The sequence below is a fragment of the Centrocercus urophasianus genome, unplaced genomic scaffold (genome assembly GCF_019232065.1).
Source record: "Centrocercus urophasianus isolate 14NV4802_14NV808 unplaced genomic scaffold, USGS_Curo_1.0 seq_10, whole genome shotgun sequence".
In the NCBI taxonomy this organism is placed as follows: Eukaryota; Metazoa; Chordata; class Aves; order Galliformes; family Phasianidae; genus Centrocercus; species Centrocercus urophasianus.
Window position 1 is genome coordinate 36,386,002 of NW_024884142.1, and position 15,121 is coordinate 36,401,122.

Consider the following 15,121-nt stretch of genomic DNA (forward strand, 5'->3'; position numbering starts at 1 on the left):
CATATTTCTCTTCCCTATTTAGTCTCAAGCCAGAGAAAAGCCATCTGCATTTTCCTATGAAAATGGTGACATGATGACTTCTAGTAGGTCTCTCTTTAAGTCACATCACATCTCCCAGTGCTAGAGAAATAATGAGCCACTACCTCAATTAATAGTGTCTGCATCTACACTCTTGGCTAGTACTGGTCCACACTGCCTCCCAGTTTGCTAAAAATATCCACTTGTTCCTAACTATATGTGAGCTATAGGTGCAAAGCATGGACTAACTAAAAAGCAGGCAAAAAATTCTCAGAGGGTTTACATTTGGATATGTAAGTATTAAAATAATCCCCAGTGATGCATGATCTAATCAGAAAGTATACCATCAGTTTCACAAGGCAGCTTGGAAATAAAATTTTGTTTGAAAAACATTTTTTTTTGTTAACATTATCCATATAACTAGGTTTAGCAAAACAGTGATAGGCAGCACACCATTTTCATCCTGTTCAGACAATACAAGAACTGAATAGTATACTGTGCTCACAGTTTGTTAAGGTCAACACAGGTCTAAAGTAATAAGTTTTCTTTTATTTATTTATTTTTAACAGGTTTAAATCAATTATTCAATTCAAGAAAACCAATAGAAAAATTAACAGAAAGGAATACGAAGGGCTAGGATGAATAAAGCTGCCACTAACCTCATGGAGAAGCAGCTTTAAAAAGAGAAGAGCAAGAGATAAGTTTCCTTATAGGCCCAAACATTTAAGGCACAAAACACAGTGGCTGGGTCTGCAGCAGGAAAGTGGTATCACATTCTTTCCTCAGAGCAATGCTGAGTCTCAGAACGATGACAAAGAGAATACTGTTAGAGAATTCAACCACTGTGAGTCAAGGTCAAATTGAGAAATCTGCTCACTGATAAAAGCTTCCAGCTTCCAAAATTGTTGCATCTACAGAAAACTAAAATAATCTGCGATTTGCTTCTCCTGAGCATACAGTACCAGACTTCTGTCAGTGCGCTGAAGGATGCAGAGAATACACAGAGCAGAGCTCCTAAGTTGCTGCTTTTCGTGACTGAAGATGGCAAAGTTTCACAGAAACAGTAAAACTTCTGCCAGGTATTCCGTAGCAGCATTTCCTGATACTTATCTCAGAAAGAAATTCCACACCCTTCTTTCCTGATTAGCAGCAAGCACCTCTGGGCAAGTACTTGCCTGAGTTGCAAAGTGCCCAACAGCAAACCCGCTGGAGACTTCAGCTGTGACAACAATGACCCAGGAGCTGTCTGTGCCCAAGCAAATCTACAATTGGGAACCCCAGCCTACAGAGTCAGACATCTACTCATACAATGAGCAAAGAATAATAGCAGCCTTCTCATGAGCTCTGCTAGCAAGAAGGTACGTAGCTCGCTTCAAAAGTGATGCCAGTAGAGCATCACCCTCTCCTGTCCTACCATCAACACTTGCATCTGATGTCGTGGGCCAATATAATAAAACAGGAGGCATTACTTTCGGAGTAGCCCTCATACAAACGAGTCAGAGGTCTTAAGACACATATGCAGTGTAGGTAGAGCATTATCTAAAGACGTCCCAGATAAGGAATCTTCAACATTCTACTGCTGTCCTTCAAACAACCTTATATGGATACTAGATACTCTTTTTTTTTTTTTTTTTTTAATTAAAGGAAGCTGATTTGGGTGTAAGAAAACTATCCCAAAATTTTAAAGAATGCAGGAAAAAGGTTATCCAGTCTGCATGTACACTAATACATACAACCTAGCAAGAGCTTTTATTAGCATCATGCACATTGGCTTAATGGCAGAATTCCAATTTATTTTAAAATAAGTGCAGTAGGAGAAAACTTCAAATTTAAAGTTAAAAAAAAAAAAAAAAAAAAAAAAGAAGGCACCCAATCCTCCCCAAATTCTTCTGAAAATATGAGGAAAATATTTTATATTCATAATTCTCCCATTTTTGTGTCAGTGCCTCCCATTTATATGAAACAGACATAAGGAAGCTATTAACAATACTACAAGAAATAACAACTTTTTAGAGCATTGACTAGATAGGACTTAAAGGCACAAAGCTACTGGGCAGAAGTTTAACAATCAAAACTGAATTTTTCTCAAGCCAGTAATCAAGGAAGAGTTCTGCACCAACCAGCGGAAGCACTTCACATGCACATCTCCCTCCCTCTAGAGATTGTTATGCAGGCTATGTAACATCTATGTTCCCAGGCAGTCAAAAACAATCACTTTTGTTTTCTGTATCTGTTTTAAAGGAAGTGCTTGACCAATATGTTAAAGTTTCTGTATTAGCAAAATCAGTACTTGCGAAAGATGAGACCTTCGTATCTGAAAAAGAGCATTCCAATTAACGGTAATAAAATTCAAACAGAAATATTAGATCAGTGATAGCAGGAAAGTTTCAAATGACTACTAATCACATTACTTAAACAAGAGCTTTATATACGTTTGCCACAAGCAATAAACAAAACCCCTTTTTCTCTGGATTTTATGTCAATAATCAGAAAGTTAATAAGCAAACAATGGAAGAGAGATCCAGTTGAAAGAAACATATCAGTTATCATTTATATTTATGAATACAGAAATTAGAAATGCAGCCAGTGCACATCTATATATGTCTATATATGTAGAAATAGCAAGAGGTAACAAATCCACAAGAACAATGTCGTCCATAGTCTCAGTACACAAAATTACTAACCAGCAAACTAATTAGTCAAGCAAGACACATGATGCATTTGGTGTTCAAATATCTCATTGAAAATGCTAATGCTTTCAAAACTCCCTTTAAGATTGTTTAAGACAGGTACAAAAAAAAAAAAAAAAAAAAAAACAACCAAAAAACAACAACAAACCACACTGAGAATTATGGCTTCTTCCATAAGTAGGACTGGAAATCATTTAAGTCATTGAAATTAATCCAAATATATAATGGTTACATTAGAAAGCTGTTAATATCTCCAGTCATTGCTTAGAAAACCAAACCTTTGTTGTTGTTAACAGGCAGTCATGTTTGATTTTTTAATATTAAGCAGCTTTAATTAAGGATTAGTCCAGACTGAAATTTCCAAGGATAGACTTCTTTCTCAGGCTGAGACATATTCTCCAGACAACCAGAAAAATCAGTATTAATTCACATTAGTGTGTTACAGTCATTCCCTGAAACTCAAGGGTTGTCACACTTCACATGAACAACTTGAATATGGGTAATTATCACAGAATGATAAATTATATCCAATAAAACAGTAATCATTGCATATGGTCAAAATGAAGTTCTTCATGTAGAAGGATGATTAAAAAGAACCAAAAATCATTTTAAACTTATCAGCAGACAAATTACTATACTTAGGAATTACTTAGTCTCTCTATGTGACACTTATGCAATTATTTATTAACAGAATACTGATTCCAGACCTTAATATTTTTCAAGAAGGCTGCAGAGAAAGTTTAAATAACAAAAAGAATTAAATGCAGAAATGTGGAAAAGATTACTGCTTAAATTCAGAAAGGAAATGGTAATTCTGGGCACTTATCTCCCTATACATGTTTAAAGAGTCAAAAAAGAAACAACTGTAGCACCCAGTTTATCATTTATGCCTGATTTTTTCCTGTATGATTCCTTGCTTCTTCTTCAAGTCATCTAGTCGGCTTGGTTATTTTTTTTTAAGCTGCTTGGGATTGAATTGTAGCTCTAACTGTATGCAAACAATTGCAATTTGCAGCCAGCATAAAAGTGTATCCAACTCTGGAGTCAAAAAACCCAAATTTTTTTCTTCTATTCTCAGTGGTTCACCACTGTCCAATAACCATACAAACCACAGAAATGATGTACAGCTTGGGCAGAATCAACCATAACATTAACAACTGACATAACAGAATTGTGGCAAAAATTAGATTTGAAGTGCCTTTGGAGGAAGGTTTTGGAATATGAGCTCCAGTCCAAAACAGAGCTGCCTACATAAAGTTAAATGTGCTTGCTCAAGGCCTTATACAGGCAAGTTCTGACAGTCTCCAGGGTTAGAGAGCTCTCTGGGCAATGAGTTCACGTTTTACCACTCTCAAACACCTTGCCCTTATCCCAACAGAATCCCTCCAAGTGTAACCATCTTTTGTACTTGTCAAACTCTATCATCAATGCAGGCACATCCAAGAGGAGTCAGAACTCTATTCTTCTTTACAATTTCTCCCTTCAGGTAGTGAAAAGCTGATGCTTAATCCATCTTCAGCCTTCTCCAGGCTAAACTATACAGTCTCTTCTATTGCAGCATATACTGCAGACCCCTAATTGTCCTAACAGCATTCTTTGGATTTTCTGCTGTTTGCCAGCATTTCTATCATTCTGGAGATCCAAGGTGGACACAGTATTCCCAGTTCATCTTCACTAGTACTGAGTTGATGGGAATAACTGCTATAATAACTATTACATCAGGGAACAATGTTCATTTGTCTTTTCAGAATGTCATCAGATGAGAGTAACTATCACATGCATAGATAGATGCATAGATAGATACATAAATAGATAGATGCATATATATATAGGGAGTTAGTAACTGTTTACTTAATGTGACAGAAGCTAGCAACAGAACTGTGGAAATATTTTTCATATCATAAAGTACAACACTGAACATTAATGCATCTGAAGTTGTCGTGATTTTACTTTATAATTCAAGAACAGTCATTACTCATAAAAGTATCTCACTAGGATGATTTCCCCAGAAGTTCTGGGCATCCTCCAAGTTCTCACTGAGTTGGTGTGTTATTACATAATACCATGGAAAGGCAGTAAAGACTGTAAAATTTGGAAGTCAAGAGCAAATGAATTGGTCTGCCCATTCTAGATGAATAAGCCATGAAATCAGCACTAGTATGCTAATTAGCTCAAGTACTAGCAGTAATAAAGTACAGTGGAGATGGGATTCAAGGTTGGCTACTGGCATCTGTAAAACCTTTTAGTACTAGTATCATCTAAATTAAATTAATTCAGCTCATCTTGCCTGCATGCAACTACGCCACCAGTGTCAGAAGAATTAGGAGAAACTGCACGTACTGTTAGCTGTAAATTCAGTAAAAATAATAATTGATAAGCCACAGCGTAAAATGAACTATGGATTAAACTCAAGGAAAAAAAGGGAGGGGAGCTCTCCCCCAGTATTATACAGTTGGGTTTGAGACAAGCATGCTTCATGTGCATATTCTTATTATTATTATTCTTATTATTCATATGCTATATTTTTTCCATTAGTTCTCAAATAAAAGTAGCATTCTAAAGACAACTGAAGATTCAAAGCAGTGCTTAATCTTCGCAGGTTAGCAGGACATTTTGAAAGCTGTATGACAAAGCAGCATTTGGGGTCTGACAGATAATGAGGTATGTGAAAAGGGCTGCCTTCCCCTTTCTCACAAAGGAGCCACACCTTACCAACACTCTTTTCACTTATTAAACATCCTCCCTACACAGAAGTTCCACTAACTATGCTGTTTCCTCAATACTATCTCCCTTCTTTTCCAGGTCATCAACTTATCTGGCAGAAAGTAGTCCCTTCTGTTCCTAACTTCTTTCTATTATCTGTATGTAGAAACACATACTTCCTACTTAAATTAAGCTTTCTTTGCAGCCTAAAAGCCAGAGATCTGAGCACATACTGTGACTTAAACTGAAAAGAAAGTACTGCTGACTATTAAACAAAGAAACAATCATCTTTGGAACACAACTCGCAGGCTAGATAAAAACAGAACAGCAGGGCTTGTCATAGACTTCCCTGGATGAGTCAAAGTTTAAATGACTCCTGACAATTTTACTCATCTCCAGTCTTCTGGACCAAATCCAGACAGCCTGCATACTTCAAACAAAATGAAGTCTGCTCTTTAGAGATGGTCTACTCAGACATTTGGTTAGACTTGTGCCTCCATCTGCATACTTCAGGAAATGAAATTCTTTTCAGGGAGAAGGTGCAATGAAGAAAACAGAAGGCAGTTCAAAAGAAATAAAAAAAAGAGGTTCTGTATCACTTTTATCTAATTAAAATAGCACTGGGGGGGAGGGGGCTGACTGTTTAGAACCACAATACTGCACTTTTGTGGGTGCATCACTAGGTTACTCGTTTATGTATACAGAGTAACAAGCCAGTAAACATTACAGAACTAATGCTGAAGTCAGTAACAATCCATTATCACGAATAGCAAAACACATCACCTTCCCAGATCATCTGAAGGAAGGCCTGCTCAGATACATCTGATTCATTCTGCTAGTCTATCCTGACTGAATCTAGCCAGGTTTATTGGCCCCAGCTCAACACCAATACAGTTCTGGGCAGAGCTCTTCAAATCCTGCTTTCACCAGGCTGTTCCAGCACCAGCAGTCTCACTGTTCAGTGCATGTTATGCCCTCTTAACTCCAAAATATGCAGTTTGTGACAATTACTATAAGAAAAAATAGGCACTTCAAGAGAATTTTAATGACCAGCCCAGAAAGGTAATGATCTGCTTTTATTTTAATCCTCTTAAACGATACACACGTTTTCAAAGAACAACAGTTGTTCTGTCTTTCTGAAGTTAAACAGATATCTGCAAACAGAACATTACTATTTTGGTAGAGATAAAGGGAAGAAAAAAAACGATGTCTTTGTGATGTGAAAACTGAGGGCTTGGCTTGTTCATTTGTTCTTTTGCTAATTTTCTGAAGGTTTTCTAAGTACATATTGCCTAATTTAGGTTTCAGATGGTAAGTTGTGACGACATTTCTTCAGTTACCTACACACGCTTATCATCTTAGTCTGAAGTAAAGAACAGCATCAACTTCCATTGGTTCCTCACAAGAGAAAACACATACACATCACACCTGTGAGCCATGCAGCACAAAAGATATCGATAAGGTATGACAGTTTCATTCTCTGGGAGCTCCTGTTTCGAACTTTGAACATGATAACCCAGTAATACATGACTTACAGTCCACAAATGAGAAAAAAAACAACACAGGACTGCTTTAAATATGAAACTGAGAAATAAAGAAAATATAGGTCCCATTCTGTCTGTAACGTGAGAAAAAGATCACACGAATTTAAAAACTAAATACTGCATATTTTGAATGTTTATAGAACTTCTTTAATAAGAACAATTCAACATCGCCATACATTCATATCGTAGGTAAACCCTACAGTATGAATAAGCATTACACTTTTTTTCCACAATATTTTCAGTAAAATGACTTCATTATATTTTATAAAATATAAAGAAGTCTTAAAAGTGGTCATGAGGTTTTACTGTTCATTTTGCCCACTCATGCATCTGAAACACCAAGTCCGGCTTTTACCAGCTATAAAGGATGCCTGTGAAAATTTCAGGGTATGGCTGCTTCTCTATCCACATCTGATGAAAAGCAGCTGTGCTGACTCTAAAAACCTTCTTTTATCAGAACTATTATATACCGAAAGTTATAGACGGTAATTCTTTGAACCATGCAAGAAATACAGCTCTCACACTAAAAAGAGTTGAAATCTCATTTGTTTGATCCTAAGTCATCATTAGGCCCACAGTCTGAATATTTCAAAGCAGAGTGCCTTTATTTTTCTACCACAAAAGGCCAGAAGAAACAGCCACCCACTTGAAAATCCCCTTTACCCATGATAAAAAGAGCCATAACATTATTATAGCAAGAACAGTAGTAACATTTTCCATCATTTCTGACCAAAGAATTTCAGCAATTCTTACAAAGGAGCAGAGGTCAATGTAGCTACATACCCTCCCTGCCTTTATTGCTTCCCCACTACATTCAGGCATCCATGATATTAGTCAAAATTAAGATGCACCCATTCCAAAGAAGTGCTCTAGCTAAGGAAATATCTATTTTAAGGACAAAAAAAAATCAACTCACTGAAGTCTGAGGAACAAGCAAAAGCACAGCTCAACCAGTAGACAGAAAATTACCTACTTAATTTAGTCGCAGACTGATACAAAACCAGAAATAGTGGAAGGGGGGAAATAAAAGGTGTTAGGAATACCTATGACTTGTTACCAGCTACAAATTCACTATCACAGCTCTGTAGATGCCCCCTTTAGGGAGCCTACAGACACTGGAGAAGTTTATCATGCTAGTTTATCATACTCCTCTAGTACTTTCTTCTCAGCAGAAACATTTATATGGAATTATATTTGGTCATTACCCTTCCTCAAAAAAGCAAAAAAGGATTCTTTTTCCAAAACCAAGTTTAATACTGAAGAACATATCCTGTAAGCACTGCAGTCAATCACTAAATAGAATAACACTTCCTATATTTAAGCAAAGAAGGAAATTATTTGAAGTTTCACAGAAACAAACCCTGTAGATGTATCATAATTTACAAGGCAGTATTCGCAAATGCTACTTTCTTCTCTTTTTTGTGGTGATTCTTTCTTGTTTCACAGAGGTTTAAAATTATTACATCTCAAACGAAAGCCTATAAAAACATTCTGAAAAATATAACGTGCTTAAAAAGAGTTTTCTTGGTTTCACTAGCTTTTCTTGTTTCTTTTTTATGAAGATCTGAGAAATTAAAATTAGCATTTGAAAGTATTCAAGACTGTTTAAACTTCACATTTAGGTGCCAGATTCCACAGGTGCAATTTCTCACTAAATACAGTGAAACCTTCTTAAATACAGTTCAGCCTTGCTAAGCAACCTCTGTTCTTAAGCAACAGTAATATCCAGTTTGCCTACAACTAAAGATAGACAAATAATCAACTAAAAGTGTCTGAGACGAGTACAGAAAGAAAATCCTGCTTACTTGTTCTCCTACCTTGCAATATTGAAGGTATCCATTAGAGGTTCTATAATTTCTGCTTCAATAAAGAGTCTTAACTCATACTATTTCTTTGTGCACTTATCTGTTCTGCCATTAACACAGTTCACTCACATCAGAGATCTTGTGGCTTCAACTGTAACAAGCGTTAATATAAAGAGCACAAAGTGTGCTTCTGCAAACACACCAGCAACAGGAATAAGGGACAGGATTTTATTTTCAGTAAAGCTAGTAGTTCTCAATATAGAAAGGAGAAGTATGCTGGCACAGCATTTTGCTTCTCTTGAACTGAACTGCTTGCAAGACAAATGCTACTACATCAGAATACAGTTTTCTTACAGAATTATTAAAAAAAAAATGCAGTTTTGATTGATTTGTGACAATACAGGCTTTAGGGAAATATATTTTCTTATGGATTCTTACTCCATAAGAAACACTTCATTTACTCACATACTCATCGTTGTAAATTGACATCAGTCAGTTTGCTGTCGATATCTACACAAAGCAATCTCTCAAGAAGTTAAAGTATTTTGAATTGAACCAGATTAAATACATTTTTACCAAAGACGTTTTACACGCATGTAATGCATCTCTCAAGATCTTATTAGGCAAAATGTCAAGTTAAGACAACCCTTCAATTTCTAACTGCTTCAATTAAATCACTATCAGAAACCAGAGTTTCCAAGTAAGCGCTTAGACTTCAAAATTATTAAAGAAGAAAAAAAAAATTGAAAACCCACACATTCATCAAATAAACATACCAAATCCAAAATAATTTGACACCTTGCTGTCTAAAGCAAACACATGCCTCAAAACTTCTTGCATTCAGAGGTTTTCCTGTTCTGTTTAATTTTAACACACAGAATCACAGAACCATAGAGGCTGGAAGGAACCTCTAGAGATCATTTAGTCCAACCCCCCTGCCAAAGCAGGCTCCCTAGAGAAGGTTGCACAGAGGAAGAAGTTAATTCTGTTTAGTATCTCAACATAGTTAAATGTGTCAACCCTTAAATCTTTCAGAAATCTACCAGTAATTATCTAACAATGACTTCAGAGATCAGGAAAACATACTGAAAATTATTTCACCAGCCAGTAGCTTCTGAAACCTATACACAACTTTCCAACCTACAGGTCTCTGAGAACCATGATAAGTAGGAAGAGATGCTGAAATGATGCTATGTTTCACACTGCAATAAAAATTCACACCCTCTGTTTAAAGAAAGAGCATTAATTTTATAATGTTCTGTTCTGCATTATTTTGCTGATTTTTTTCCAAGTCAATGCTCACCAATGAAAGACCTTTGTGAAAGCCAGTAAAATGAGGAATAAAAGTTAAAAGGGTGGAGGGAGTAAAATTATTAATTTTATTAATAATTTGTTTATCAGAGTCCACATCTACTGTCTATCAGTGGCAATCTGTAAGCATAAATGAGAGGAGAGCTATTTCGCTTTTACAATCTAAGATAGTTCCAGGTGAACAGCATTTATACCCCAGGTGTGACCATCGGTTACACAAAACTACACTAAGTATTTTGCTGCTGGTTTTGTTTTGTTTAAACAGTTGTAACTCAATTCAATTTATGACTCAATTCAAGTTCCTTGAATATCCCAAGCTAACTTTTGGGCTATCACATACTCACTGCTCTTTTTTAGTCAAATAGATCTTTTCCAGGACATTACTTAAACATATTTATTAGCATGGTAGTACTAAACATAATTAATATTTGATGCAGTGTATTACCATTCTGCAACCCCATCCACAGTTGTTTATGATCCTTCTTTTGCATCTCATTGATGATTTGACTTTTGTGCTTTAAAGCATCTGCTTCTTTTATGCAAGCCATAAAATGAGCTTCAATCACATCCTTAGAATGGCAGTGCAGAAGATCCTTTTCCGGAAAATTCTATAAAGAGAAAGACAGATCAAGAGAAATAAATGTATCACAGACCTCAGAAGTTGAAGAATAAAAGATTATTTTAATCTGCTTTATATTTATACAACAGAAACAGACGGCAACTTTCTACTTAGCAAAGATAACATCTATTTTCTTACTGATGAAAGAAAGGTTTAGCAGTGAAAAACGTACAAAAAAAAAATTAAAGTTGAACAATTTTCTGTAAAACTAGAAATTACTTTAAACTACTCAACCTCAACTTGAACATTTAAATACATAGGTGGATATATTTAGTCCCTTACCTACCTTCCAAATTCAGGGAAGTGTTTTAATATGCTTTCAAGCATATGTTTAATTCTCTAGCAGTTCCTACCACTTCTCAATGAAGTTTATGTAGAAAAGTTTCCTCCAGTTATCATCATCCACATGTATGAATTACAGCATACAGGTCATCAGCAAACATTTATTCTCAAAGATGTTGGAAAGCTTTCTCCAATTTTACTTACTAGATGTGTTTATTGTTAGACTGTGTAACATGATTTCATGATTCCTTTTAATTTCATTAGCATTGCTGAGAGCATTCAACATTGCAGATGTGCAATTATTACTTAGTAAGTGATAACTACCTTTCTAATTCATTTACTAAGAAAGTATAGCATTAATCTTGTTCAGGTACAAATCAGACACCTTTGGATATTAACTATTCAGAAGTGTAGGTATAGGTGTAGTTTTTCTTCTATAGACAGCATCATTTGCAATCTTAAAATACAAGCACATGGTATCACAAATCCATTATTTGTATTTGTTAAGTTTAAAAACCCTGCATGTTTCATCCCCTCCGTATCCACTCCCTTTTCACAGTTGCTTATTGACTACACTGAACAGCACAACCCCTGGAATCAAACCAAAGTAGCATCATTAGTACTCCCCTTTATAACATGGGCTTGCCACATATTTTTATTTCTCACCTCTTCCTCTACAACATTCTCTCTCCTCTTAACCCATTAGAAATAAGCTTTTAAAAAAAAGTTTTTGTAAGGACTGTCAAAACCATTTTGGAAATGCATGTAATAGGGAGATATTTCAAAGGGTTTTTTTTACAACAGAGTTAACAAGTCACAGTAGGAACAATATTCTACTGGAGAAACCCATACCTTTCCTCCTCTTGTAATAGCTAGCAATACGAAAAAGAGTTGGGGATAGCCTTACCTAGAAAGATAAGAACAATAATATCCCCTTCATTAGATGAAGATGAAGAGAGGTTAGAGAGTTTCTGAATTACAGACTGGTAGGGTTGGCAAGGATCTCTGAGTCCGTCTAACGCAACCCCTGTTTGATCAGGGACACCCAGAGCAGGGTGCCCAGGCCCATGTCCAGGTGATTTTGAATATCTCCAAGGAGGAGACCACATAACCTCCCTGAGAAACCTGTGTCAGTGTTCTGTCACCTGCACAGCACAATATATATCCTGGCGTTCCAGTCTGTGCCCACCGGGCACCACTGAAAAAAGACTGGCTCCATCCTCACTCCATCCTCCCTTCAGGTATTAACAAATATTGGAAAGATCCTTCCCCCAAATTCTTCCCTTCTCTATGCTTGGTATTTCACACAGTGTTTTCTCTGTGACATTAAACCCTGACTCTGGGATCTGTGCATCAAGAAGATTATCTTCCAAAACCACAAGTGAAATAGGAAGAGAAGACTGCCAATTTCTTTCCCCTAAAGTACAAACAGTTTGGCATCTAACTTGACAAAGAAGTACTACTGTTAATTCAGACCAATGGTCACAGAGCTGACTAGAAAACAAGACATAGATAAAGCTTGTTTCTCATATAGGTATGGCCAAGTACAAAGACTTTAGAGGAGATGAGCAAGAAATGAAAGCTCTTTCCAGAGCAAAGCTCACTCTCTCCTTCAATGCTGAGCATCTAAGCTTACCAGGTTCCAAGATTAATGGAACACATTACTGGGATTGTTATTTGCCTGCTGACATCTGCAAGAGCCTGTAAAATACTTTTAGAAGTTTAACTAACTTGTTCAAATGAAGTGTACTCTGGTAACCAATCCAAAAGAAAAGAACGATCAGAAATATTACATTTCAAGATCAAAAAGTTCTTCACATGCAAGAATTCAAAGCAAGACACCAGCATCCCTCAAAAAAGATGAAAGAACAAACGTACCTAAGCCAAGTAACATGGGAAACCTACAAACTGAGTTCCACAGTTTAAAGTTTAAGGTTTAGCAAGCTTTGAGAAAACAACAAATTCAAGAACTATGTTGTTACATGTGTCTAAGTATTGAACTGCCAGGTCTGATATTCAAGTTTTCCTACAAAGATCTCCACGCTGATTTTTCTTCAATGAATTTCAAATGACAGCAAATGTCACTCCTTGGGAATGTGTTTTAAGACATAGCGTGGTCTACAGAATAGCAAGGAGATATTTAAAACTGATCAAAGCAAGCTGAACTGGTAGAAAGTACAAAGATGTAAGAATTCACTTTCCCAGCTTCTAAGTGGTAACACTGGAAGACATTCCCATGATCTGGGTGCTGTCTCTTTTCCTCTAGATGAAAAACACTGGCACATTTCTATTCAGTACTGTGAGTAGAAACTGAAGAACTTGAGCACAGAACAGGTAACATAACAACACTGCTACACCTACTAGAGACATACTAAATTTTACTTACATGAGGCTGCCAACATAAAATATGGTATCCTCACTTATATAAAATAGGGGACAGAAGAAGAAAGTTTTGCAGTTAAATACGTAACACATTCCTGTTTGTTTTTAAGTTCTACTTGCCTATACAGGAAATAGTGAAATGTAAATAACTTGACTCAGTTCCCCGAAGAAACAGACAATCATAAACAAGCTGGTAGTCACCTGTGGTTACGCAACTATGAGATTTGCAAAAAGTTTTAAGAGATCTCACTGGCAGCTTTAATTCAAATACTCCTATTACTGATGTCCTATTCCCTCTATGTCCTACGTCTGTAAAAGACAGGCTATTAAGAGTTGACCAGGATTGTCTTAGAAAGCTAAAGTACTGCAGGTTTTGCTTCACTTATCAGTAGACATTTACAGTGTAATTTTAGTCATAAAGAGGAAAGTATCATCTGTACAGACAGAAGCACTAAGAAACTTCTTACATAAAACTGTTCCAAAACCATAGCAGGCAATTTCATCAGTCTGGTTTCGTAACCCCATTCCACCCAGACTTATGTATCAGTTCCAGTCCACAAAACACCTGTTTATACAGTGACAGTCAGTATTAGGGTAATTTTTTTTTTAAATTACACCAATAATACAGCATTAAAGGTCATAAAGATCATATCCAGTGGCAGTGGAATGGTCCATGTGTTTGTGTTTAGTTACCATCGACAGTCCTTTCTTCGAGAATTTTTTTTTTTTTTTTTAAAAAAGAAACCTACACCTCATTTATACTACTGGTTTTTACAATGTCTCTTAACAGTTCTATAATTCATGTACTAAGTGGCAAAGCACTTCTTTTTCAGTCCACCAGACCCCATTTTGAACTAAGAAAACCAAGAATGGAAGACAGCTGATGCCATACAAAAGCAGATGGAGCTTCTCACTACAGGAATGACATTGAGGTCCTGGAGCATGTCCAGAGAAGGGCAACGAAACTGGTGAGGGGTCTGGAGCACAAACCTTATGAGGAGCCGCTGAGGAAGCTGGGATTGTTCAGTCTGGAGAAGAGGAGGCTCAGGGGAGACCTCATTGCACTGTACAGCTTCCTGAAGGGAGGATGTGGTGAAGAGGGGTTTGGCCTCTTCTCCCAGGCAACAAACAGGACACGGGGAAATGGCCGCAAGTTGTATCAGAGGAGGTTTAGATTAGACATAAGGAAGAACTTTTTGTCTCAGAGAGTGGTCAGGCACTGGAATGGCTGCCCAGGGAGGTGGTGGAGTCGCCGTCCCTGGCAGTGTTCAAGAGGCGTCTGGATGAGGAGCTGTGTGATATGGTTTAGTGCTTGTGGTGGCAATGGTGAGGAGGAGATGGTTGGACTAGATGATCTTATAGGTCGTTTCCAACCTTGTGATTTTATGATTCTATGATTCACTACAATTGGTCGTCTGTAGAAAAGCAAGGGCCAGCAGGTAAGGGCTTCAGCAGAAGAAAGTTGTTTGCCTTTCACCTGGCATATCTGATTTACCTTCCTCTTCTAAGGACAGCATTTCCAGAGCAGTTCACCACCTCCTGCCAACTACTCAAAATCCAGAGAGCTGGTTACCATGCTGAGAACATAAATAATGCTAGGCATGCTGAACTTAATGGAAAAGAATAAAAGTTTCCCTCTTCTCTATAAAGCCACAACTTGGTAACAGAAGCAAGTAACATAGACTACAATACCACAGGATTCTCAGACGTTAGTACTCTGTTCAGGTACATCAACTATGACTAAGGCAACTACAGTTCAGTTTTAGT

The 15,121-nt window shown here is 36.8% G+C and overlaps 1 protein-coding gene across 2 annotated transcripts in view; it reads right to left on the minus strand.

Annotated features, from left to right (window-relative positions):
- Window positions 1–15,121, minus strand: part of ATG5 (autophagy related 5) — a 71,392-nt gene that overhangs the window by 42,887 nt on the left and 13,384 nt on the right. For both annotated transcript variants that reach the window (XM_042818454.1, XM_042818460.1), the window contains exon 5: window positions 10,517–10,679. In XM_042818454.1, the coding sequence (XP_042674388.1) occupies window positions 10,517–10,679 (163 nt within the window). The remainder of the gene's footprint in view (window positions 1–10,516; window positions 10,680–15,121) is intronic.